General features: G+C 36.6%; 1 protein-coding gene and 3 pseudogenes across 1 annotated transcript; all 4 read left to right on the forward strand.

Moving 5' to 3' along the window:
- The first annotated feature begins 706 nt into the window (after positions 1 to 706).
- LOC113053917 (trace amine-associated receptor 13c-like) lies at positions 707 to 1767 on the forward strand (annotated as a pseudogene).
- A 4952-nt stretch (positions 1768 to 6719) lies between these two features.
- LOC113053918 (trace amine-associated receptor 13c-like) lies at positions 6720 to 7700 on the forward strand. The gene has a single exon (XM_026219084.1). The coding sequence runs from the start codon at positions 6732 to 6734 to the stop codon at positions 7698 to 7700; it is 969 nt and encodes a 322-aa protein (XP_026074869.1). The 5' UTR covers positions 6720 to 6731.
- An 8138-nt stretch (positions 7701 to 15838) lies between these two features.
- On the forward strand, positions 15839 to 16823 carry LOC113053919 (trace amine-associated receptor 13c-like; annotated as a pseudogene).
- An 8963-nt stretch (positions 16824 to 25786) lies between these two features.
- LOC113054856 (trace amine-associated receptor 13c-like) lies at positions 25787 to 26842 on the forward strand (annotated as a pseudogene).
- Positions 26843 to 27814: the final 972 nt, after the last annotated feature.

Genomic DNA, 27814 nt, shown 5'->3' on the forward strand with positions numbered 1-27814 from the left:
TGAAATCTAGAGTATGATTTTGACACTGAGTAGGTCCTAACACATGTTGTCTAACATCAATAGAGTTCAAAATGTCTGTGAATGCTGATCTCAGTGCATCTTTTTCAGTATCAACATGATATTAAAATCACCAAGAATTAAAACTTTATCTGCAGCCAGCACTAACTCGGATATAAAATCAGCAAATTATTTAATAAAATCTGTATGGTGCCCTGGTGGCCTGCATACAGTAGCCAGTACAAAAATCACAGGGGATTTATTATTAACACTTGTTTCTCTGGATAATGTTATATGAAGCACCATTACTTCAACGATATATACTTGAAGCCCACCCTCTGAGAAATACTAAAAACATTGTTATAAACTGAAGCAACACCTCCCCCTTTACCTTCCTTTAATAGAAGTAATTTTAAAAATGGTTGATCTATATATAAAAGTATGATGAGAATTTTCAATTCTGGATGAACAATCACTGTAGCTGTGCTCCTTTTTAAGTTGTATTTCACTGGTCAATGTTCTTGGACTTCACTGTTGATATAGCATCATGTAAAATCAAAATATTTAGATCCATACCTTGATTTTTGGCTCTTGTGCACAGCAATTTGACTATCAAGTTTGGAATTATTAAAAGAAGATAATTACATCATTATACAGCATCACTGTGGGTGGTAGATGGGTTGGTCAGTCTGATCCAGATACTGTATAAATGAAAGGACAGGAAGCAGAGCAGAAAAGCTCCTAACAGGAGGAGATTTACTAATGGTCTATGTGACAGAGGATTATGAGACTCAATACTGCTTTCCCTCCATCAACTCATCATGTATCAAGGGAAAGCGCTCAAGTTATGAATACAATATCATGTATGTGTTTTTTTCATTGCTGTCAGCATGGACTGTGTTTCTGAACCTGCTGGTGATCATCTCCATCTCCCACTTCAAGAAGCTTCACACTCCAACCAACCTGATCATTCTCTCTTTGGCAGCAGCTGATATGCTTGTAGGGCTTATTGTCATGCCTGTGGATGCCAACAAGTTAATTGAGACATGTTGGTACTTTGGAGACACTTTCTGTGACGTGTTTATTATAATCATGGGACTGCTCATCTCAACATCTATTTGTAATTTAGTTTTAATTGCTGTCGATCGTTATGTGGCTGTGTGTCATCCTTTACTCTACCCAAAGAAAATAACAGTGACTAAAACTTTAATAAGCATCTGTTTATGCTGGTTGTCCTCCTCAACCTACAATATTGGCTATTCACTTAGTGGCAGATATTTTGAAGCTTCCCAAAAATCAGATGTGTGCTATGGAAAATGCTATTTAGTAATAAGTTTTTCTTGGAAATTCACTGACCTTTTTTTTTCCTTCTTGCTACCTTGTACCTTCATTATAACTTTATATTTGAGGATTTTCTATGTTGCACATCAGCAAGTGAAAGTTATAAACTCTCTAATGAAGAGTGGTAAATGTGTAACAGAAGGATCAGTGAGGAGGAAATCTGAGAGCAAAGCTGCTCTGACATTAGGAATCATTGTGACAGTTTATCTGTTTTGCTATATTCCCTATACACTGTCAGCAACAAGTACTACAGTAATATCTCCTGCCACAGTGACATTTCTATTATGGACTTTGTATGTTAACTCCAGTCTGAATCCTCTTATTTATGCTTTATTCTACCGCTGGTTTAAAATATCAGTAAAACACATCTTAACGTTTAAAATACTCAAGCCAGCATCCTCTCTTGTGGACATTTTTAAAGATTATTAATTATTTTTTTGTGTAGGATAAAGCATAATTTCCAATGTTAACATACAATTCTAAAGTCTTAGTTTGAGTATTGAATTTAAAGTGGAGACATTCATTAAAAGAAGAAATAAAACACGTACTTACCATGATAACTCTTGTGTTTCATTTTATGTTCTTGTCATGGCCTTTTTTTATTATTATTTGGCTGAGATGATTTTTAACATTGCAACAAGTTAACATGTGGATAGTTTTGTTTATGTATTTAATGTTCATTTACCATGTGTGTTGTAAATATATATCATATATTGGTCTGGACAGTCATCAAGGTTCATGATAAATCCATTGAATAGTGTGTGGATTTTAATATTTGTTTAATGATGTTTATGAAGTTAATTTTATTGAAAAAGATTTTGACTGCTCTTTTAACTGTCGTTTACAATGATGTGTGCATGTAAGTTCAATTAGTTTATTTAAAGGTCAGTGTGGTGATTAATTTAGTTTTGGTTATCTGCATAAAGTTAAATTTGGGTATAATTGATTTTAATAAAGTTTATAGTCATTTACATTTTATATAACATTTATATTGTAACAATTATAAAATAAATGTTAAAATGTTAATAATAAATATAATATAAATAAAAATATAAAGCACCAAAAAAATATATATATATTATAATAAAAAATATATTTTGAGTTGTTAATCCCATTCCTAAGTCTAAACGAAACTTTATCAATTTCTTAAAAATATGTACAGTTTTATAGACACAGATGATCCAGAAAAGCATACACAGCATAGGGTTGATTGGCTGTGGGTTAGTGGCACCTTGATAGGGCCACAAGGACAATTCAGCGTTCGCGATTAGGGGCAGGAGCTCAAAGCTGGAGCAGAATATTTGTGTGTCTCAGAGCAATACTGCTGTGATTTGTTCCTGAATTTTGAGTGAGCTAATGATTTAATGATCCAATCATAAATACAGTCACTTGCTTAGTTTGTCAATAATTCAGCCTTTTTGAATCATTTGAATGAATGCCCAAACTACTTGGAACTCTGCTCGGGTACATCAAAACTTTAGGAAAAAAAAACATGGTGGCAGGTGTGGTCAGAGGTCTTAGGTCTTAGGTCTGTTTGTTGGTTTCATACCAACTAAAGTTGGTTTAGACCTAAAATATGCTGGCAACAGGTAACAACTTTTTGATGAAAAAAAGTATGTCAGCAGCATGGGTGTACTTTATAAACAAACAAAAAACGTGACAACTTCACGTCTACCATGGACTAATGCACTTATCATTCTCGGGCTCGTGGTGAAACCTGTCGGGCTCAGGTACTTTCGGGCCTAACTTTTATGGCCAGATAACAGCTCTATTATGGACTCCTAGCAACATATTAAAAAGCATCAGCAAGTGTTACATAGGTTGGCAACATGGCAACATTCACAGAGTGAAGGCCTGGCACCGGACGTTCCGCCATGTCTGGCTGCCGAGGGGATGAAGGAGCAGTGGAGCAGTTTTAGCAAGGGTCTTCTTGACAAGAAGAACACTACTCGACGAAAAGGTTCCACCTCAAGGCATAAGCGTGTTACGTAGCCGGTGCTATTGCCGAAGAGAAAAAAAAAATATATATATACATAACATTTGTTCACAAGACTTCAGTGAACTGGATCTTGTAGCCTAGAATTTTTTCTTAAATATTATGTGAAAATCATCGTTTACTCGCTCACAGAAAACAATATATTGATTTACATTTTCTAAGACACTTTTTGTTTCGAAAAGGCATATGTGAGTAGGTTTGAATGATCAAGAATATTTAGTGTGATTCACCCTAGGGATGCAATGATACAATATTTTCAGAACCGATCCGATACCAAAAATTCGGAGTATCTGCCTATATGTAAAAAATAAATAAATAAATAAAAACACTTCCCTGTGTTGACCTGATTGTCACTCTTTTGTGTGTCAAGCACAATCTACTACATATAGTCAATGTCATTTTAATGAAAAATAACCAATGAAAAAATATGTAATCATAATCTTTGACAAATATACTATTATAAATTAGGTTATTAATAATTTTATCAAATCTAGTTAAATATTTATTTACAAATAAGAGCGATTAAGTCTAAAATATTGTAAAATGTTACACATTGCTCTTTATATTGTTGTAAAATGCATTAATAATACATTAATATATAAATATAATAGACATTTCTTTTAAATGTAGAGCACAGTAATAAAGGCAGCAACATATGATAGATAGGACAGAACAAAAAAGAGTTTTAATAATCTTGGTTGGTTGATTGGGCAGAAAAGTATTATAATACTGAAGGTGCACAGAAGTGGCACAGAGCTCTTATGTGCAAAATGATGCGCTTGAAACAACACAGAGTCACAGTGTGCAGGCTGCACAGTATGAGACTGCACATAGGATTTATAGCAAACTTTGCTTATGAATACATAAATACGAAATACATAAAACATGTGTATATACACCTATAAATTACTCACACATGCATACTACTGGATGTTCAAAAATACATATATGAAATACACCTGCACACTAATTACTGCACAAGGGAAAATGGCCGTTTGCAGCACGACAGGTGGTAGTGCAACCTGAAGTGTGTTACCCACTTGGTCTGACGTGACATCGAAAGTGACTGACTAAAATGATACAGGAAGTTACTGTAACTCAGGCATGCAATGTCAAATCTGCCCCATACTTAACAAGTTTGATATCAGTCCTGGCCTGAACACATCTACATGTCCATATTCGGTTATACTCATAGCGCCACCTGATGACAACAGTAGGTGTTCTTTAACATTGTAATATACTTTTAGAAATATGTTAAAAAGTATCAGCAAAGGTTTAATAAGCTAGCAACATGCTAGAAACATGGTAAAGTATGTTAACAACACTAAAGCATGCTATTAATTCAACGAAACAGGAGTCCTGGCCTGAACGCATCACCAGGCAAAGATTTAGATATTGTCATAGCACCACCTAGCTAGCAACACTTACTAAGTGCTAAAGCATGCTATTGTTGCCATCACAGAGGAAGTTGTTGTAACTCATGCATACAATGTCCAATCTGTCTCAAACTTCACATGTTTGATAAGAGTCCCCGCCTGAAGACATCTACATGATCATATTCGGTTATAGTCATAGCACCACGTACTGGCAACAGGAAATGTCATGCTTTACACTAACTCAAACATACCATGTTCCATTTAAAATTTTATTTAAATTTAAAAATTAAATTTATGCATTCAGCAGATACTTTTATCGAAAGCGACTTACAGTGCATTCAGGCTATCAATTTTTACATACCATGTGTTACCAGGGAATTGAACCCCTAACCTCTACCAATTGAGCTACAGGAACACTAACATTTGCACCAAACTTCACAGATTTGATAAAAGTCCTGGTCTGAAGACATCTACATGCCAACACTCAGTTACAGTCATAGCGGCACCACCTGGCAGCAGGAAGTTTTGCATATATAAATGACTTTGATATATTCTTCCTATATTTATCACTTTAAATCAGGGGTGGTAAACCTTTCATTAGGTTTGGAGCTGAACTCTGCAGGACTGCGGGTTAGTATTTGTATTATTACCATGATTACCTGCTAACCATGACACAGTGGAATGGAAGTCAGTAGGGAAGCATGACATGGTCATCAGGTTCCTTGGGGGGCAAGTATGTTAAATCCTCAATGGCTCCCCTCCATATCCTCTTGGGACCTGTTTCTGGTGCTTAAAACACTACAGAAGGGCCCATTTAAACCCTTGCGGTCAGTTGAGCTAAAGTTTTTTTTTTCAATGAAATCTCTGCTCCTGCTTGCACTTGTCTCCATCAAGAGGGTAGTGGACCTGCATGCATTTTTTGGTCAACGGTTCATGCCTAGAGTTTGGGCTGGCTGACTCCTAGTCAATCCTGAGGCCCCAGCCCGGCTGTGTGCCCAAGGTTCCAATTACTCCTTTAAGGCATCAGGTGATAAACCTGCAACCGCTGCCCATGGAGGAGGCAAGACCCAGACCTAGCTTTGCTGTGTCCCGTCTGAGCCTTGAGATTCTACATAGACCAGACACAAAGTTTTAGGACCTCAGACTAGCTCTTTGTCTGTTACGTGGCCGGCAGAATGGGAAGGCTGTCTAAAAGCAGTTGATGGCCCACTGGATTGTGGATGCCATCACCCTGGCTTATCAGGCACAGTGTGTGCCCTTCCCGCTCAGGTTGCAAGCTTACTCTACTAGTGTTGCATAATCCGAGGCACTGGCTCGTGGCGCCTCACTGATATTATTATTAGATATTATTAGACCAGCTATCTAGGCGACCCACAACACGTTTGCTAGAATATTTCATGTGGAGCTGGTATTCTCCTGTGTTCTCACCTCAAATGGGTCGAGGCACTGAAAGGCCCCAGTTTAGTGTCAGCTTGCTAAAACCACTCCAGAGTGTCCATACTGTAGACCTTGTCGAGCTCCTCCATCCCTTCGGTGCCAGGCCCTCACTCAATGAATCCTTGAGAACCGATAGAGGGCTGGGTGGTTCCCATATGTTTAAAGTCTCAGGTATAGCCTCAGAGACATTTATATTCAGAAGGTCATAAAGGTAAGAAGATGCCCAAATAAAAGCTTTACAGACAAAACGTAAGATTAAATGTCAGTGTTTGTATTTATTAAATATTTGCACACTCACAATTATTATATTATAGACACCATCTAATGCATCATTGAATGTTATGAATATTTAATTAGTAGGTGGGTTTAATTCCATAAAATTCAACCTCACATTTAATGGGATGTCCTTGTTTTCTGTACATATAAATTAGAATCCAATCAGTGATAGAAAGTAGAAAGTCAAACTGAAAACTGAAACATTGTACCACAGCTTTGAGGAACACTGTAAATAACAGAGGCAGGCTACAAATGAGGATATAATCAATTGAAAAAATATTTGAGTAAAAATATTTGAGCAGAGTATCATGGAGGACGATAGTCAAGAAATCCAGTATTGCTTTCCAAACAACAATTTGTCATGTTTCAGACAAATCAAACATGAAGTGGAGTATGTTATTTTACACATGTTCATTTTTTTATTATCAGCGTTCACTGTGTTTCTGAATCTGCTGGTGATCATCTCCATCTCTCACTTTGACCAGCTCCACACTCCAACCAACCTGCTCATTCTCTCTCTGGCTGTGGCAGACCTGATTGTGGGACTGATTGTTATACCGATAACGGGCATCACATTCATAGATTCATGCTGGTACTTTGGAGACGCATTTTGTTCTCTTGTTTTATTCATTTCTTTTATGGTTGTTTCAGCATCTCTTGGTAATTTAGTTTTTATATCCATAGATCGTTACATTGCAGTGAGTGACCCTTTGAGATACACAGTAAGGGTCACAACTGATAAAGCTGTTTTTTGTATTATTATAAACTGGCTATGTTCAAGCATATATGCTTTCATTATCTTATATAATTCTATGTTCTACCCAGAGACGCAAGACAGGTGTAATGGAGACTGTTCAGTTTCTTTCAAATTTGAACATGTTGTCACAGACCTCATAGTTACTTTTGTTGCCCCTTCTTATGTAATAATGTCTATATATGTGAAAATCTTCTGTGTTGCAAAATACCAGGCCAAGGTTGTACATTCTGTCACTGGTGTCAACAGATCACAAAGAAAGGCAGCAAAAACTTTGGGGATTGTGGTAATGGTTTACTTTATGTGTTGGATACCTTACTATATAGTGAGTCTTACTGAAGGAAATAAGTCAACTGTTGAATTTAATGTAACATGCTGGATTTTGTACATGAATTCCTGCATGAATCCGCTTATTTATGCACTGTTTTATAAATGGTTTAGAAAATCAGCTATACACATACTGACTCTTAAAATATTTAAGCCATCATCAGAATACTTCAGTCTTTTCCCAGAGGATATGTAAATCACCATTTTGTTTTTATTTGTTTAAGTTTTGTTTCTTTCTATAGTGAAAGTTACTTTGTATCTGAGGACGTTGCACATCAGCAAGTGAAGGAGTGGTAGACGTATAATGACAGGTTCAGTGAGGAGGAAATCTGAAAGGCAAATCAGCTCTGACATTAAGATTAACTGTGACAATTTTTTTCTGCTTTGATGGACTGTTGTCTTAAAAAAATCTCCTCCACCACATCACAAATTCTAACATGGACCTTGTGTGCTGACCTGAATTCTATGTCTGAATCCTTTTTGCTTTATTTTACTAGCTATAAAACACTATAAAAACACATCATAACTGCTTAGAATATTTGAATTAGTATGCTCACATATTTGTATAGACTTTTTATGTTTGTGAGGATTTAATTTATTTTTCAAACTGATGTACACAATCCAACGCTGGCATCTCTGTGGTATCCATGCTGCTGCAACAAAGGCCCCAAAGATGGTACACTCCATCAGCACTAAAGAGCTTCACCTACAAGACTTACAGATCATGATCAAGATCATTTAGAAAGGGTTTTAAACAACAAATTACACTCATTTACACATATTTATGAATCGGAATATCAGATTGTTCATGTCCTGGTATGCAAATTTGTGAATATTTTAAATAAAAGCAATCCATTTGTCATACAGTGTTTTTTTTCAATTTGCATGTGTTTATGCAGTTGAAGCGCGTTGTGCTCTCTCGGCCACACTATATATCAGATACACACTGTGTAAGTAACTATAAAGTTCACTCTATTCTTTACCCAGTTCACCAGCCAGTTACTACTTGTATTTTGGGAGAAATTGATGATTTCACATTCTGTAAATCCGACTGACAGGACTCACTGAACTGCAGCGTGAACAAACATGGCGCCACCCATCTCACATTACAGATCATGATCAAAAGATTAAACAACCAAACACACTCATTTACACATATTTGTGAGTCGGAATATCAGATTGTTCATGACCTGGTATGCAAATTTGAATATTTTAAATAAAAAAGGAAAAATGTAATAATGTCGCTATGGGAACAGCAAGGGGAAAAGTTCTGAAATAATGGTCGGCTTTAAAAAAAACAATCTGCTAGAATATTCAAACCACTGAAAAAACTTAATACATGAGTTTCACATTTTGAGTTGAATCACTGAAATAAATGAATTTTATTGAAATGAACCTGTATATATATTAAATGCTATATACATTTATGTGGATTCCTGTATCGTGTAAACCATGATTATTCTGAAATATCAAAAAGCCACACAAGTGGATTTCTTTAGATGATTTGTTTCTGTCTGATATTATTAAATTAATTTATCAAATGAAAGGAACTGTCTATATAACAAGTCAACCCATGTCATGTTTCTTTTTAAAAGATGCATGCTGTCATGCAAAGAATAACATGACAGAGAAGTATCAGACCTTTAAAAGAGTTGAATACTCACAGAAAACAATTGGGGCTCAACAACAGTGATGTCAGTGATCCTAAAGAGTAGGGATGCAGCATAGAAAAACGGCGCAGAATATATGGCATTGCACATATGGCATTGTTCTATATTAATTAACACATTTCTAGACAATAGCAGGATCACAGCAGATTAGCAGAACTATAACATGGCTGCACTGAGTGTATACACAGCACGCAAAACTATTTGTTATACAATAGATCTGTGCATTAGGTTTTAAGACTGGAACACACCAAGGCTGTTGGTTACAACCAATCTTCAACCAGGCCCTTCACCAGTTACCTGTTGAAACAGAAACACATCTTCGGGTTCATCCATCCCCAAAATTTGTTTGCAGCTACCGACCTGAAGGATGTATATTTTAATTTGTTGATCCCTCTGCGCCACAGACCATTTTTGTGATTTGTGTTAGAATGACTTGCATACCAGTCTTCCTGAAAATCACCGGGCTCTTGTTCCCCTCAGAGAGTTTTTGCAACGATTGGCTTTTGCAAGCAAAGTCTCAAGATCACTTGTGCGAGCACAGGGACCTGCTTTGGCACCTCAGCCAGTTGGGTCTTGGGTCAAAATTATAATTTTTTCCCCTTCAATTTGAGCAGCAGCACATCACCGGAACATAAAAATACACTCACACTGCACTGATACAAACTTCTACACATGATTCACTGATAGTTTAATATATAACAACTAAAGTTGCTATAAACCAATTGTAAAATCAATCATAAATATATTTAACATTCATGAGATTAAGTTGATACATGCAGTGCTTTATTGACCTTCTTTGCCCTATAGGCACAAACGATGTCTTATATACAGCTATAATGAGAAGCACAGAATAAAATAAGTTACAGCTGAATTGTTAATGATGGTACTTTTTCTTTGAAATATATTAATCTATTTAAACATTAAAAATTAAATACATATTTATTTTTCTGGAAGTTGAGTAAACTGCATTCCTGATGGCGGCAAGATGGCAATGCGAACACATAGCGAGGCTCAGCGTCTTACCAGATTTCGTAAAATAGTGTTAATTTACCTAGTTATTCCCTTTGTGCTCGATTCAATAATGCAAACTACAGCTATAGTAAAGAGTCACTTTTGGACATCAACAAATGGTGTCCCAATTTAGTTTTAGATCATCCTTTTGACTTAAGCGAACTACACCAGAGCTACAGAGATCACCGCGACAAGTGGATCACTTGTACCGACCGGAAGTGTTCGGCGTCAGCGTCAGCATCTAGCTCGCAAACAAAGATGCAGAAAATGTGGTGGGCTGCGTGCTAAGCTAAGGCTAAACCCATATCGACCAGCTCTGCCTAGCATCTTTCTTGGCAATGTACGGTCTCTGATTAACAAGATGGATGAACTAAAGGTTTGGACCCTTAGACAGAAATGGCTTATGGACTGCTATGTTATATTCTTCACTGAAACATGGCTCTGTAATGATGTCCCAAACAGCGTGGTTCATATGGATGGATGCTCTTTCTTCACGGTTGACAGAGTAGCAGCAACTTCTGGTAAATAAAAAAGGGTGGTGGAGTATGCATTTATGTAAATAAATCATGGAGTACAGACTCTGTCATTGTTGATACCTACTGCTCTGCTGATCAGAAATTCCTGATTATCAAGTGATTATCAAACCATTCTATCTACCACATGAGTTTACTTGCATTGTTGCCGCTGCAGTTTATGTACCGCCGGATGCTAATGTTAATGTGGCTATGAAAGAATGGTGGGCTATTAGAAAAGTACAAACCTTGCAACCACATGGATACTTTATTGTTGCTGGGGACTTTAATCACTGCACTTTAAGATCTGTTCATCCTCAATTTCCCCAAAATGTCTCCTGCTCTACAAGGGGACATAAAACATGGGACCACATATATACTAATGTGACTGATGCCCACAAAGTCACATCCCTCACCCACCTGGGTCAGTCTGACCCCCTCTCTTTGTTCATGCTCCCCAAATATACCCTGATCATCAAATGTGTGAAATAAACAAGAATCAATAAGAACTGTTAAAATCTGTCTGGAAGGTGCTGACTCCACACTTCAACATCAATTCCAGCACACAGACTGGAGTTAGTTTGCTGCCCAGGCCACCACAAACTCTCAGATCAACATTGACACTTACACCAACTCTGTTTTGGAACACATTAACAGATGTGTGGACAGAGTGACCACACAATTTTTATTTTTGTCCCCAGTCAGAAGCCCTGGATGAACAGTTCGCCTTCTGGTCAAAGCAAGAGATGCAGCCTTCAGGTCTGGAGACTGGTAGGCTTACAGCTCGGCCAGATCCAACTTGAGGAAGGGTATCTGCCAAGCCAACTCACACACACAAAAAGAAGACTGAAGAACACTTAAATTCTTCAGACCCCAGGGTGTATGTGGCAAGACATACAAACTATCACAGACTACAAACCTCCTAACACTGTGCCCCCCTCCAGCTCTGCCTCCCTCCCTGATGAGCTCTGATTATCCCTTTTGAGAACATCTGTGTTTTCTTGTCTTGTGAGTTGCAGTGTTTAGTACGTCTTCATCGCGTCTACCTGTCTTTAAGTGCGCATAGAGTCGTAAGTTTCTGCTGGATGTCAGCAGAACCTCATTTTTAGAGTTAAACTGCATGCATGCGGAACACCTGCAGGATCTCAGTCTGCTCCGGAGGCCTACACCATCACCGACATCCACTACTGCATCTCGCCCACAGCGGAGGCACCACAATCGGCATGAGAGGAAGCAGAAGAGGGGTAAGCGTGGAGGTATCCGGGCTAGGCTAATGGCTAACCCACACAAGTCATCTATCCCCACCATCATACTGGCTAACGTATGCTGTTTGGACAATAAAGTGGACTACATCCAACTACTACGTACAACTCAGAAGACTGTAAGAGACTGTTGTGTTTTTGTGTTTACAGAACACATGGCTTAGCAACAGCGTTCCAGACAGTACTATTCAGTTTGATCAGCTGACATGATATCAAGCAGACAAGAGCTCTCAAGGAAAAACCTGTGGAAGCTGGCTTTGTGTTTACATCAATGATATGAGGTGCTGCGATGCTGTCGTGGTCTGCAAACACTGCTCACCCCTGGTGGAGTTTACGATTATTAAGTGCCGGCCGTTCTATCTGTTGAGGGAATATACTGCCCTACTGCTCATTTCTGTTTACATTCCTCCAAACAACATCAACAGCAATAGGAATGATGCACTAAATGAACTGTACCAGCACATCAGTGAACAGCAGACAGCCCACCCTGATGCTTTTCTCATCATAGCTGGGGATTTCAACCATGCAGACCTAAAGAGTGTGTATCAAAACATACACCAACACATTGACTTTCTAACATGAGGTAATAACATTTTAGACTTTTTTTACACCACACAGAGAGGAGCCTACAAAGCCCTGCCCCTCCCTTGCCTAGGAGCCTCAACCACATCACTGTCATGCTAATGCCTGCATACAGACCACTCTTTAAAGTCACCAAACCAGTTTGAAAACAGATACAAGTGTGGCCGGAAGGGTCGTCAGAGGCTCTTCAAGACTGCTTTGACACAAGTGACTGGAATATGTTCAAGCAGGCTGTCACATACAATAACACCACAGAGTACTCCGAGACTGTCATTGCCTACATCAACAATTGTATTGATGATGTAACAGTCACAAAGACCATCACTGTCCAGGCCAAACAGAAGCCATGAATGACAGGGCAGGTCTATAGACTCATGAATATACGGAATGCTGCCTTCAGAGCTGGAGATGAGGTGGGCCTGAGAACAATCAGGGCCAACCTGTCCGGTGGCATCAGAGAGGCTAAGAGACAGCACTCCAGGAGGATAGCCCATCAATTTAATGACACCAGAGAAACTCAGAGCCTGTGGCAGGGGATACAGACCATTACGGACTACAAGACCCCACCACAGACTTGTGACAGCAACATCTCTCTGCTGAACGAGCTGAAAACCTTTTTCGCTCGCTTTTTGAAACAAAACAGCACCACTGCACAAAAGACTCCACCTCCTCCCGGTGACCAGGCGATGATGCTGACCCCAGACAGCGTGAGGAGATCCTTCAGCAGGATAAATGCATGTAAATCTCACACATATTGACAAAAAGGACTCATATGTCAGAATGCTGTTCATAGACTTCAGTTCAGCATTCAACACAATCATACCTCAACAGCTCATTTACAAACTGGTCTAGGTGGGACTGAAAACTTAGCTGTACAACTGGTTGTTGGACTTTCTGACTGGAAGACCTCAGGCAGTACAGGTCAGCAGCAACACATCCAGCACCATCACACTGAACACTAGGGCCCCCCAAGGATGTGTGCTGAGCCCCCTTCTCTTCCATCTGCAGACCCACGACTGCACACCGTCACACAACTCCAACCTCTTCATTAAGTTTACGGATGACAAGACCATGGTGGGTCTATTATCAACAAAGATGAGACCAACTTCAGGAGCGAAGTGAGCCGCCTGGCCGGGTGGTCCAACAATCTTTCTCTGAATGTGGAGAAGACGAAGGAGATGGTTGTTGACTTCAGGAAAGCACACACTCAGCATGCTCCTCTGATAATCAACGGTGCAACTGTGGAGAGAGTGAGCAGCACCAAGTTCCTGGGTATGTACATCACAGAGGACCTCTCCTGGACTGACAACACCGCAGCACTGGACAAAAAATCACAGAAGCATCTTTACTTCCTCCGCAAACTGAGAAGAGCCAGACCCCGTCCCCCATCATGTGCACCTTTTACAAAGGCACCATCGAAAAAAATCTAACAAGCTGCATCACTGTGCTGGAAGAATCTGCCACTCATAGTGAGAGCAGCTGAGAAGATCATTGGTGTCTCTCTCCCCTCCCTCCAGGACATTTATGGAGCCCGTCTCACCAGCAAAGCCACCATCACACAGCTTCTTCAGTCTGCTGCCATCAGGGAGGAGACTGCGAAGTCTCCAGTCCAGGACTATTTCTATAAAAATATAATTGCACTACTGTTATTTTGCATAGAATACATTGTTTAACAATACTATTGTACACTCAACTAACTGTATTTATTACCACTGTCTTACGTTGATGCTGTTCATAATGTATATATAATCCAACATTGCATTCCCATGTATATTCTGTACATACTTTGCTTAATACTGTATATAGCAACTCCACTGTACATTCTGTAAATTATAGCTTCACTTACTCTGCACTTATATGTATATACAACACTATATTCTTGGACTTCTGGTTAGATGTTAACTGCATACCATTACCTCTGTACTTGAACTCTGCTTAATGACAATAAAGTTGAATCTAATCTAATCTAACCTAATCCTGACATGGGTCAGACCCTCAATTATCTCTCAGATACCAAATACAGACATTGCTTGTAGCATAACAACAAAGAATAGATACAGTATTTTTTATAAATCTTAGGTGGTATCTCACTTGTCAGTAGGATTCTACTTTGAGGAATGTCTGCTTGTCAATAATTTGTAAGATGAAAGGCACTCTGACTATGACAGGTCAACCCATGTAATGTTTCTTTGTAAAAGGTGCATGCTGTCATGCAAAGTATCACATGATAGAGAAGTACTAGACCTTTAAAAAAGTTGAATACTCACAGCAAGCAATGTGGGCTCATCAACAGTCTTTGTAGAAAGATTTGTTTACATATTAATTGCACATTCTTTGTTTCTCCACATTGGCAGTTTGATATTGTTTCTTGTACTATTCTTTAGAAGTCAGACAAGTTTTGTACTGTTATGAATTATGTTTCAGTCATGCAACAAAGCTTTGAGCATTGAACAAACTGAAAGACTCAAAAAGACCCAAAGTTGTTTTCATATTTTTTGCCATCTACTGGTGACATTCCACTCAATCAATTCTATCAACTTCATTCAACAGGGTGCCCTCATAAGAATGAAATAGTGGCTGCCTGGGACAAGGTTTAACCATCAACCATTTACACCAGTCAGTTTATTTATAAAGCACAATAAAAACAACAGTGGTTGACCATTGTGCTGAATAAAGTAAAATAGTTGAAAAGCATCATTTAAACATGCGGTTGAAAAATGTCACCAGCCACAGATGAACTTAAAAAATTTAGAAATGTTTATATCTTTACTTTAAATGCTGATTGTGATGAAAGTGTTCTAACGACTGGGTAAACTTCTCCACAGTTTGGGGCCAAGAAAAAGTTGGACACTCCTAGTCTTTAGCCTAGAGCTGGGGACCAATAAAAAACAATTATCTGATCCAAAGACCTTAGACATCTGCCAAGTGTTTTATATTCAAAAGGTCATAACGGAAAGATATCCTTAAAAAGGTTTACAGACAAAAACTAAACTAAGATTAAATTTCAATGTTTGTGTTTCATGAAATGTTTGCACACCATGAAATATTAAATTACAGAAACCATCCAATTCGTCATTCATGTTTTGAATATTTAATTAGTAGGTGGTTTTAATGCAGTATAATCCAACATCACATTTAATGGGATGTCCTTGTTTTCTGTACATATAAATTAGTATCCAGTCAGTGGTAGAAAGTCAAACTGACAGCTAAAACATTGTACCACAACTTTGAAGGGCAGCTTTGGGGACCGTTAACAACAGTGGCAGGCTACGAATCAGGATATAATCAATGGTGAAAATGTTTGACCAGAGTATGATGGAGGGCGACAGTCAAGAAATCCAGGATTGCTTTCCAAACAAGTCGTACATGTTTCAGACAAATCAAACATGAAGTGGAGTATGTCATTTTGTACATGTTCATTTTTTTATTATCAGTGTTCACTGTGTTTCTGAACCTGCTGGTGATCATCTCCATCTCTCACTTCAAGCAGCTCCACACTCCAACCAACCTGCTTGTTCTCTCCCTGGCTGTGGCAGACCTGATCGTGGGACTGATTGTTATACCGATAATGGGCATCCAATTCATAGAATCCTGCTGGTACTTTGGAGAGGCATTTTGTTCTCTTTTTTTATTCATTGCTTTTATGGTTGTTTCAGCATCTCTTGGTAATTTAGTCTTTATATCTGTAGATCGCTACATTGCAGTGAGTGACCCTTTGAGATACACAGTAAGGGTCACAACTGATAAAGTTGTTTTTTGTATTATTATAAACTGGATATGTTCCAGCATATATTCTGTCATTATTTTATACAATTCTATGTTCTACCCAGAGACACAAGACAGGTGTTATGGAGACTGTTCAGTTTCTTTCAAATCTGAACATGTTGTCACAGACCTCATTGTCACATTTGTTGCCCCTTCTTCTGTAATCATGTCAGTATATGTGAAAATCTTCTGTGTTGCAAAATATCAGGCCAAAATTGTACATTCTGTCACAGGTGTCAACAGATCACAAAGAAAGGCAGCCAAAACTTTGGGGATTGTGGTAATGGTTTACTTTATGTGTTGGATACCTTACTATATAGTGACTCTTATTGAAACAAATGGGTCAACTGTTGTGTTTAATGTAACATGCTGGATTTTGTACATGAATTCCTGTATGAATCCGCTTATTTATGCACTGTTTTATAAATGGTTTAGAAAATCAGCTATACACATAATGACTCTAAAAATATTTAAGCCATCCTCAGAATACTTCAGTCTTTTCCCAGAGGATATGTAAATCACCAGTTTTTAATTTTTAGAAGTTGTGTTTCTTTCTACACTGACTTTTTAGAATATTTGAAACAGTATGCTCACTTAAGTATAGACTTGTTATAATGTTTGTGAGGTGAATAAAATCATTTATTTTTCAAACTGATGTACATAATCCAAAGCTGGCATGTCTGTAGTATTCATGTTGCTGCAACAAAGGCCCCAAAGATAATGAGATAAAGATTTCCATTTCAAAACAAGTTCATCTTGTTTAATGATACTACTGTATTTTATCCTCACAACCATGTTTTCACAAACAAATTATACATATATATATATATATATATATATATATATATATATATATATATATATATATATATATATATATATATATATATATATATATATATATATATTTATTTTTTTATTTATTTATTTATTTTTTTTTTTTATTTTTTTTTTTACTATTTTAGTGAAGATTAAGTAAGACGTTGCCACCATAAACATGAAACAAACAAACCGCATAGTTAATATTATAACTAAAAAGTAGTCTCTTATCATTGACTCACAAGTAAATGCAGTAATGTGATTAAATCTGATTCTGTAGTATATATATATATATATATATATATATATATATATATATATAATTTCTTCTTTCATAAAGAAATCACTGCACTGTAAAAAATAATTCAGTGGCTTAGTAAATTTCACAAAAATAAAGAGCTATATTAACTTAATAAAATCTTTTGAAATCATTTAAGTGATATTTTGAGTGGGTCAGATTAAAAATAATAATTAAAAATCCAACAAATAATTTCTCTAAAATTTACATATATTATTTAAGTTTATGTAATGAAAATAAATAAGTATTTAACTAACTAATTATTTTTTTAATATACCTTCAATATTTCTGGTGAATTCTAATAGAAATATTTGAAAATTATTTACTTGTACTGATCTGTTTTAGAAACTAAAATTATTAAGTATTTCCTACCAATTTTCCTAAATAAAGTTCCAGCTTAATAAATGACAGTTAAATAAATTGAGTAAATTTCGCGGCTAAAGTGATCACGTGTGCAGCTCCGCTCCGCAGGAAAAAAAAATCTGCTTTCCTCAGCAGCGACGTCGACTAGCCATACACCTCACAACTCCTCGTAAGTAACGTTAGTCAGCTAATCCTACTTACGTTTGTAACACTTTATTAAAAAGTTAATAATTATTAAGCATTTCCTAACAATTGTCTTTGTATTTTACGTCATATTCAACAAGTTTCGTAGCTTAATCGAAGTCACCTGAAGGACGGCGTTCCTGAGTTTCCTCAGCAACGGCAAGACCCGCACTCCTCTCATATCATGGTACGTTATGTAATTTATCCAGCTAGTTAATACTAATTATGTTTGTAATGTTTAATTCAGAAGTTAATTATTAAGGATTTCCTAACAATTGTGTTTGTATTTTGCGTCATCTTAAGAAGTTTAACAAGTTTCGCGGCTCAAACAAGAGGCACCTGTCACTGAAGGACTGCTTTTCTCAGCAACGACGTGAACATTAACGTTACTCGAATTTCCTGTAAGTAACGTAGTCATTTTATAACTATGTATATTTGCAATAATGTATTCAAAAGTTGATTAAACATTGACCGTGTGTACGTGTACATAACAGTGTAGTTTTCTAAGTTAGTTAGTGGGGCAGCCATATGTATGTTAGTTTTTTTTTTTTTTTTTTTTTTTTGGAGTGGGTTAACGTTCGTACTATTTTGATCACCGTTTATTTCAACCGCCATTTGAAAGTCTAACGATAAGTGTAACCGTGGTCCAGCAACTATAACTATACATGCCCAATGGAAAACGATTTTGTACAGGTTCCCCTTTGGGGTCAGTGGCTTGTCAAAAGGGAACACATCATTTATGAACTTTCAAATGACAACATTCTGTTTTGTAAAAAGCTGTCATTTTTTTGTAAAACATCATAATTACTACATGAACTCAAGTATGAGCTCTTAAATCACCACTACAAATACGCCATGCAAAAGTATTTAAAATGGCGTGGACATAACATTGACTGGTGAGTTTTAATCAGCTCCCACTATATGCTCCATTGTAAAATCATTCTAGTACACTGAAACTTATCACATACAATATCGGTCAAAAGTTTGAAAACATTAAGCTTTTTAATGTAACAAATCCAGACCTGGTGGGTATTGAAGGACAGCCGAGGCTGGGTGAGGGGTACGTTGTTTTAATTGAGTAAACTTACTAAATTTCTTAAGAGTGTGTTTAAATATATTCATTTTGATTTGAATTAAGTAATATTTTTGTTCCCTGAAACAGATCAGTTTAATTTTCCATCCTTAAATAGTTTGATAGAAATTTCACAAATATATTATGTGTATTATAAATAAACAATTTGTTAGTCAAATACTAAATTGTTTTAGTGGAAAAAATAAAATATATCTGTACATTTTAGATAAAATAAACTGTTGTATTTTTAGTCAGTTAATGTTTACATTTATGCATTTGGCAGACGCTTTTTTCCAAAGCAACTTACATTGCATTTCCAGGTACACATTTACAATTTAATCAATTTTTGCTAGCGTTGATGCTCTACTGTTTGAGCTACAGGAAAGCCATCTTTTGTATAATCAAGTAAACTATATTCAGAGATTTTATTAAGTTAATAAAGTTAAATATTACTGTAATATTTACTAAGCCACAGAATTATTTAGAGGGTTAAGGGTTGAGTGTGAGGGTTAATGCAATGCATATTTTTTTCCAAGTAGTGAAATTAAACAAGCTTTTTTTGTTTCAAAACCATTAGTCATTTTACTTAAATATTAAACATGTTCATAAAGAAATTGGTTGAAATAATGCGGACCTCAATAAAAGCCTATAGCATTGATTTACAGCATAGAAGCTCGCAGTTGGTCTCTTTTCATTTTTCTTTTAGGTTTATTGTTAAAAATAAATGTCCCTATGTAGAAAATTAACCTGTCCTGTTGTTAAGAAGAATGCTGTTAATTTTTGCAACTCCTCCCCCTAGTACACTTTGTTTGAGATTTTACCGATCATATGGTCCAACAGAATGTTTGCTTCTTCAGGTGCTATTGGTTTGTGTATTTGTCACTTTCTTGTAACATTCAGGTTTGAATGTTAGCTCTAACCAGTTATCTTTAAAATTTGCCTGTAGGGTTCAGCTGATCTACCCGTCTTCGTACAAGCAGAGTTGGCAGAGGAGGTCATAAAAATCTACATCCTTCGGGACAATGATGGGGCAGTCAGCGATGTAATCTTGGGAATCACAGCAGAGCCTGCTGCCATCTTTTGGGAGTCACATTGGATTTGAGAAATCCCAAGACCCACAAATACAGGTCCTTCTCCAAAAATTAGCATATTGTGATAAAGTTCATTATTTTCCATAATGTAATGATAAAAATTAAACTTTCATATATTTTAGATTCATTGCACACCAACTGAAATATTTCAGGTCTTTTATTGTTTAAATACTGATGCTTTTGGCATAAAGCTCATGAAAACCCCAAATTCCTATCTCAAAAAATTAGCTTATTTCATCTGACCAATAAAAGAAAAGTGTTTTTAATACAAAAAAAAAGTCAACCTTCAAATAATTATGTTCAGTTATGCACTCAATACTTGGTGGGGAATCCTTTTGCAGAAATGACAGCTTCAATGCGGCGTGGCAAGGAGGCAATCAGCCTGTGGCACTGCTGAGGTGTTATGGAGGCCCAGGATGCTTCGATAGCGGCCTTAAGCTCATCCAGAGTGTTGGGTCTTGCGTCTCTCAACTTTCTCTTCACAATATCCCACAGATTCTCTATGGGGTTCAGGTCAGGAGAGTTGGCAGGCCAATGGAGCACAGTAATACCATGGTCAGTAAACCATTTACCAGTGGTTTTGGCACTGTGAGCAGGTGCCAGGTCGTGCTGAAAAACGAAATCTTCATCTCCATAAAGCTTTTCAGCAGATGGAAGCATGAAGTGCTCCACAATCTCCTGATAACTAGCTACATTGACCCTGCCCTTGATAAAACACAGTGGACCAACACCAGCAGCTAACATGGCACCCCAGACCATCACTGACTGTGGGTACTTGACAATGGACTTCAGGCATTTTGGAATTTCCTTCTCCCCAGTCTTCCTCCAGACTCTGGCACCTTGATTTCCAAATGATATGCAATATTTGCTTTCATCCGAAAAAAGTACTTTGGACCACTGAGCAACAGTCCAGTGCTGCTTCTCTGTAGCCCATTTCCTGCACACGCCTGTGCACGGTGGCTCTGGATGTTTCTACTCCAGACTCAGTCCACTGCTTCCGCAGGTCCCCCAAGGTCTGGAATCGGTCCTTCTCCACAATCTCCCTCAGGGTCCGGTCACCTCTTCTCGTTGTGCAGCGTTTTTTGCCACACTTTTTCCTTCCAACAGACTTCCCAGTGAGGTGCCTTGATACAGCACTCTGGGAACAGCCTAATCGTTCAGAAATTTCTTTCTGTGTCTTACCCTCTCGCTTGAGGATGTTAATGATGGCCTTCTGGACAGCAGTCAGGTCGGCAGTCTTACACATGATTGCGGTTTTGAGTAATGAACCAGGCTGGGAGTTTTTAAAAGCCTCAGGAATCTTTTGCAGGTGTTTAGAGTTAATTAGTTGATTCAGATGATTAGGTTAATAGCTCGTTTAGAGAACCTTTTCATGATATGCTAATTTTTTGAGATAGGAATTTGGGGTTTTCATGAGCTGTATGCCAAAATCATCAGTATTAAAACAATAAAAGACCTGCAATATTTCAGTTGGTGTGCAATGAATCTAGAATATATGAAAGTTTAATTTTTATCATTACATTACGGAAAATAATGAACTTCATCACAATATGCTAATATTTTGAGAAGGACCTGTACTCACTTGAGTTGTTCCAAAAACTGTTTCTTGAGCTGGATTCTCCAAAACTCTGTTAATGTTCAGAGGTTAAAAAATTTTCTTCTTGCATAGTAGTGGTTCATGATCATCCCACAGAATGGGTATTCCTGATGTAAGTGTTTCTGTTATCGGATTAATTCTGTTGAAGATATAGTTCACCCAAAAAGATGATTTTGTCATAATTTACTCTCCCTCAATTTGTCCCAAACCTGTACGAGTTTCTTTCTTCTGTTGAACACAAAAGATATTTTAAGTGAAGTGACGTGACATTCAGCCAAGTATTAAAGAGTGTTTGTTAACGCAGTTAAAGGTTGCCATTGACTTTGCATAGTATACTTTTTTTTTTCCTACCATGGAAGTCAATGGCAACTTTCAAATATCTGTTAACCAACATTCATTAAAATATATTTTGTGTTCAACACAAGAAAGAAATTCGTACAGATTTGGGACAACCCGGGGGGCGAGTACATTATGACAACATCATCTTTTTGGGTGAACTATCCCTTTAATATTGATGTAAGTGTTGCTTTTATTTTTTTTATGGTTTAATGTTGAGTGTGATTGCAAATGGCTGGTATGCACCAGGAACAAAGTAGGATGTCATTTATCTTACGGCTATCGTATTTTACATGTAATCTACTTGAATACTAAGATGGATGAAATGTTTCATAAGGTTTAATCATTTCCCTTATGGCTACTTTACAGTTAAAATTTTTGCAATCTACTGGAATATTAAAATGGATAAAATGTTTCAAAGGTTGATTTTAGACTTTGTCTTATGTTTAATTGACAAATAAATTTTCAATAAAAAATGTGTTTCTTTCTTTATTTGGTTTTATTATATTAATTATAAAGGGTAAATAGTGTAAAAAAAAAAAAAAAGTGAATGCAACATTTTGATAATTTATAGTCCAATATTAAGTTAAATTCACTTTTACATGTAGTAAACGTAGCAATTTTTTTTTGTTAAATTTCATCCAATATTTCAATTATATCTACTCAATATTTTTTGTTTATTTTACATAGAATTACAGTTGTGGTGTTTTATAATTTTGATTATATCTAATTAATTTTATTTCTCATATAAAGTAATTCAGTTATTCAGATTTACTTAATTTTTTTACTGACAATTACTCAATTTAAACAGTATATTTCATTGATTTCACAGCTTTAAAATTTACTCAATTTTTTTGAGTGTAAAAATGTTTCACCAAAAAAATTGAGTAAATAATAGTTAAACTTTTTACAGTGTGGAGCATTTGCACTGCATAAGCACAAAAGAGTTTCACCTACAAGACTGAACTGTCTGGATTGCATAGCCCTGTTAGCTCCTTCAGGGATGTTGTAATTTTACCATTTGGAAGCAAACAGCTTTTTTCTCCATTTATGGGTAGTTATCAGGACTCTGAAAAAAACAATATGTAGATTTATAAAAATTGTATTTTGCAAGTTTTTGCATACATCAATTTTACGTAAAACTTAAGTATTTAATTAAGTAAAATCTACTTAACTAAGTTAGGTAAATTTAGCAAAATAATTAAGTATATTTAACTTGGCCAGTTTGAGTATGCTGGGTAATATCGTATTCATTTTGTTAAAAGCAATACTCTAGTAATACTCTAGAACTTAGGCTATGTCCATACGAAGCCGGAGCTTATCCCCATCCAATCTTTTTTTTCCTTGTTCTAAAAAAAAATCTACATGGCGTCGTATCAAGAAATATCTGCATCCATACAAAACCAGTGAAACCGACTGAAAACGATGTAGTATACATGCCAGATCAGTATGTGGCACTGTCATTTTGCCACAGAGATACACTAAAAATGAGGAAGAAGAGCATGCACATAAACCTTGCATGCTTTATACAAACTATTGTTGTTGTTGTTGCTCTTACATGAAGTAGCAGTGTCTGACTAGGGTTGACACGTGGGGTGATGACATCATCGTTTCAGAAAATATACAGATGGCCCTGTCCACACGAAAATGCAAAGACAGCGTTTTCAAATTTATCCACTCTGGGACCCAGTTTCTAAAAATAGTGGTTTCCCTTTCCGAAAATGCTCGATCCATGTGGACGAAAAGCCTATCCGATAAAAAGTTTTTTTTTTTTTTGCGTATTCACAGAAATGCATCTCTGTGTGGAAGGGGCCTCAATTCCAGAGTTTTGTTCTAACCCTGCTCCAACAAACATAGCATGTAGCTTTCAAAAAAGACTGAACATCTTAATTAGTTGAATCAGGTGTGTTTATGTAGGGTTGAATCTAAACCCTAGCCAAAACTGAGCCAAAATCATCACAATTAATAGAAGACATAAACTACTTCAGTCTGTGATGAATGACAGTTCAGTGACAGCCACATACTGAATTAAATGGATTTCTATAATTTAAACATAATTTCAGTTTATCAGGATATCAAAATGACATCAAGACACCCTACAGACCTCTGAGCACAAAACAACATGTTATTGTGTTATCTTGTTTCACACTCTTAATGAACAGATCACTGGAGGATTGTCAATCCATGCAGAAGTTTGAATGCAGAACTGATGCTAACAGGACCCTCAGGATTACTTCACTATCTCAAATAGCAAATAGCCACACAAGTGGATTTCTTCAGATGATTTGTTAAATTCATTTGTCAAATGAAAGGAACTGTCTATATGACAGATCAACCCATGACATGTTTCTCTGTAAAAGGTGCATGCTATCATGCAAAGAATCACAAGACAGAAAATAATCATACCTTCAAAAGAATTGAATACTCAGCAAACAAGCGGGGCTCATCAACAGTGACAGTGATGTCAGTGACCCTAAAGAGTAGGAATGATCCGTATAAAACGGCCAAAAATATATGTAGCACTGCACCGCATGGCATTGTTCTATATTAATCAACACATTTCTAGACAAAAGCAGGACCACAGCTGATTAGCAGGACTATAACATGTGTTGACCAGAGACCTACAGCTTCAATGAGTGTATACACAACACACAAAGTCTGTGCATTAGATTTTAAGGCTTGGGCACACCAAGCTGATTTCAAACAACTAGCGGCAACAAAAGCTGAATTTGTCGCCTCATGTTGACAGCGTCTGGATCAAAAAGCTGCACTTGAACAAACTGCACAGAATACAGCTGACTGCAAACTAATGTGAGTTCTGTGTCTGCGTGAGAGGAATTATCTGTCAATATCAACTGCTATTAATAGTATATATTTGTCATTCAAAAGGACAAACCTAAACAAGGATATACGTGCAGTTATATAAAACGTGGGCCTAAACCAAGCAGTGCTTGCTTACCAATGTAAAAAAAAAAAAAAAGTCTGTTAAGCCTTCTGTCTGTGCTGTCATGCTTGTTTTCATCACTTCACCTTCACCTGACTCATTTGCTAAACTGAGCATCCAATCAGAGTTCTCACTCACACCGACGGACCTGGCACCAATTCAACATATGTTTTGGCCTTTAAAATGACAGACCAACTAATATATCTGCTGACATCTGTGTAATAAATGTTTGTCAAACCACAAAATAAAGAGAAAATCACTCACTGCTATTGGCTAAATAACTTTTGTATCTTTAATAAGACTAATTTCATATCTATTTCATACAGTGAAGACTATGCATTGTTTTGTTTTTTGTTTTTTTGTTTTTTTTCATTAATTATCGTAATATTTCTCACTATGCTTAATAAACCTACTGTTGCCATAAAACCATAACATTTGTTTATTTAAATTCTATCGAGTGGCGCTAAACAGGTTCAATACGTGACCTAGCTCATTTTTTTTTTAACGTTGATATAGGCATGCATTCCTGTGTTTTATTACTTTGCTTCAGGTACATATTGCAGCAGTTCATAATTCAAATATCCAAGGAGTGTTTCTAAAAGTTAATAATCTGTTGTGTTGGAAATATCCCTTGTACCAAAGCCAACCCTAAACCTACCCAATAGTGTTAACAAATGCAAAACTAATATAAAAATATGCCCTCTTGCATGTAAATATAGAAAGATGACATCATTATGCATCATCAGAATGGGTCAGTCTGATCCAGACACTGTATAAATGACAGGACAGTAAGCAGAGCAGAACAAACACCTTACTGGAGGAGATTCACTCATGGCCTATGAGACAGAGAATCATGAGACTCAATACTGCTTTCCTGCCATCAACTCATCATGTATCAAAGGAATGCGTTCTAGATATGAATACAATATCATGTTTGTGTTTTTCTCATTGCTGTCAGCATGGACTGTGTTTCTGAACCTGCTGGTGATCATCTCCATCTCTCACTTCAAGAAGCTTCACACACCAACCAACCTGATCATTCTCTCTCTGGCTGTGGCTGACATGCTTGTTGGACTTATTGTGATGCCCATAGAGGCTAATAGGCTCATTGAAACATGTTGGTTCTTTGGAGACACTTTCTGCAGGCTATTTTTAACAATGATGGGACTTCTCTTCTCAGCATCTCTCAGTAATTTGGTTTTAGTTGCTGTTGATCGTTTCGTGGCTGTGTGTCACCCTTTATTGTACCCACAGAAAATAACCACAACTAAAACATTAATTATTGTCATTATTTGCTGGTTTTGCTCTTCAGTGTATAACATTGCGATAGTTATGAGTCTCTCAAATAAGAAATATGCATGTTATGGAGAATGTACAATTATGATTACTTCTGACTGGACAGTCCTTAATCTATTCTTGTCTTTCTTGATTCCTTGTACCATTATCATAACATTGTATTTGAGGATATTTTATGTTGCACATCAGCAGGTAAAAGTTATCAACTCACTGGTGAAGAGTGGAAAACATGTAAATGAGGGTTCTGTGAAGAGGAAATCTGAAAGAAAAGCAGCTCTGACATTAGGAATCATTGTCACAGTTTATCTAGTTTGCTGGATTCCCTTCGTTATTTTGTCGCTAACTGAAAAAACAGGAATGGCTTCAACCACAGCCTATGTTCTATTATGGTTTTTGTATATTAACTCAGGTCTGAATCCTCTTATCTATGCTTTCTTTTACCCCTGGTTTAAAATGTCAGTTAAGCACATTCTTACTCTTAGAATATTTCAGCCAGAATCCTCTATGATGGACATTTTTACAGACTGTCATTCATAATTGCTTAAGGGTTTGATTTAATTATTTCATCTTCTCTGAGAAGTTCAATGAGATCAGTTCTCTGAGATAAAAGATTACTCCCTGAAAATGGACAAATAAGGTCTCATCATGTTTTCCTGAGTTCAGATAAATACAGATAGGGATATTTATGCTAAACCTGTATGCTTGTAATCTGCCTACAGAAGTTGCATTTTTATGCCTCAGTGTGCACTTCTGAAAGATAAACAGCTTAATCATGCATACTTCAGACACTTTGTTATAGAAAGATTATTGGATGGCATCATATGTTTTGGAAGACCCAGAATGTATTTCCACAAATTAATTCCAAATGGTGGACAAAGAGGGAGAAATATTCAGCATAAATAAACGTTCCATTCAACAATTAAAAGTCTCAATACTCAAATATTTTATGTAATATTTTTTTTTGTGGTGTGTATTTTATGTTTATACTTTGGGCCGTTGAATGCTTGAATCTAATTTGCTGACAAATGTTCTAGGGTGTGCAATTATTTTCATGTAAACACACAGCGAACATAGTTCCAGGCAGCTCTAGACCGTATTACATGTTCATATCATTTCGCCAAACTATTTCTGTTATTGCAAAGGTATTACAACAGCACAAAAACCAAAACCCACAACACTGACTAGACAAATAAATATATATAAAAAGTAATATGATAAAAACAACAGATCATTTCCATATTTTCCCACATAATTATGTTTTATTATGTAGGTAAAGCACATAGGCCTACTCTATCTCTCCCGCTCCCTCTCCCTCTCACAGATGCACAAACATTACTTTACAGTACAGAATCATACACACCTTAACGTCTATATTGCTACTCTTGCGATTTTATTTTAAAAGCTACAGGATATGTATCACAAGTGAGGTAAGAACCAGGCTGTTTGTGAAATCTTTTTAATTAAAGTTGGCCTGATAGAGATGCTGCGGCCAAACAATTTTGAGAGACA

Source organism: Carassius auratus, chromosome 35, assembly GCF_003368295.1.
Source record: "Carassius auratus strain Wakin chromosome 35, ASM336829v1, whole genome shotgun sequence".
Lineage (NCBI taxonomy): Eukaryota > Metazoa > Chordata > Actinopteri > Cypriniformes > Cyprinidae > Carassius > Carassius auratus.

Bases quoted from the DNA above. Each gene is read 5' to 3' on its own strand.
- LOC113053918 (XM_026219084.1), top strand. From the start codon at position 6,732: ATGGAGGACGATAGTCAAGAAATCCAGTATTGCTTTCCAAACAACAAT.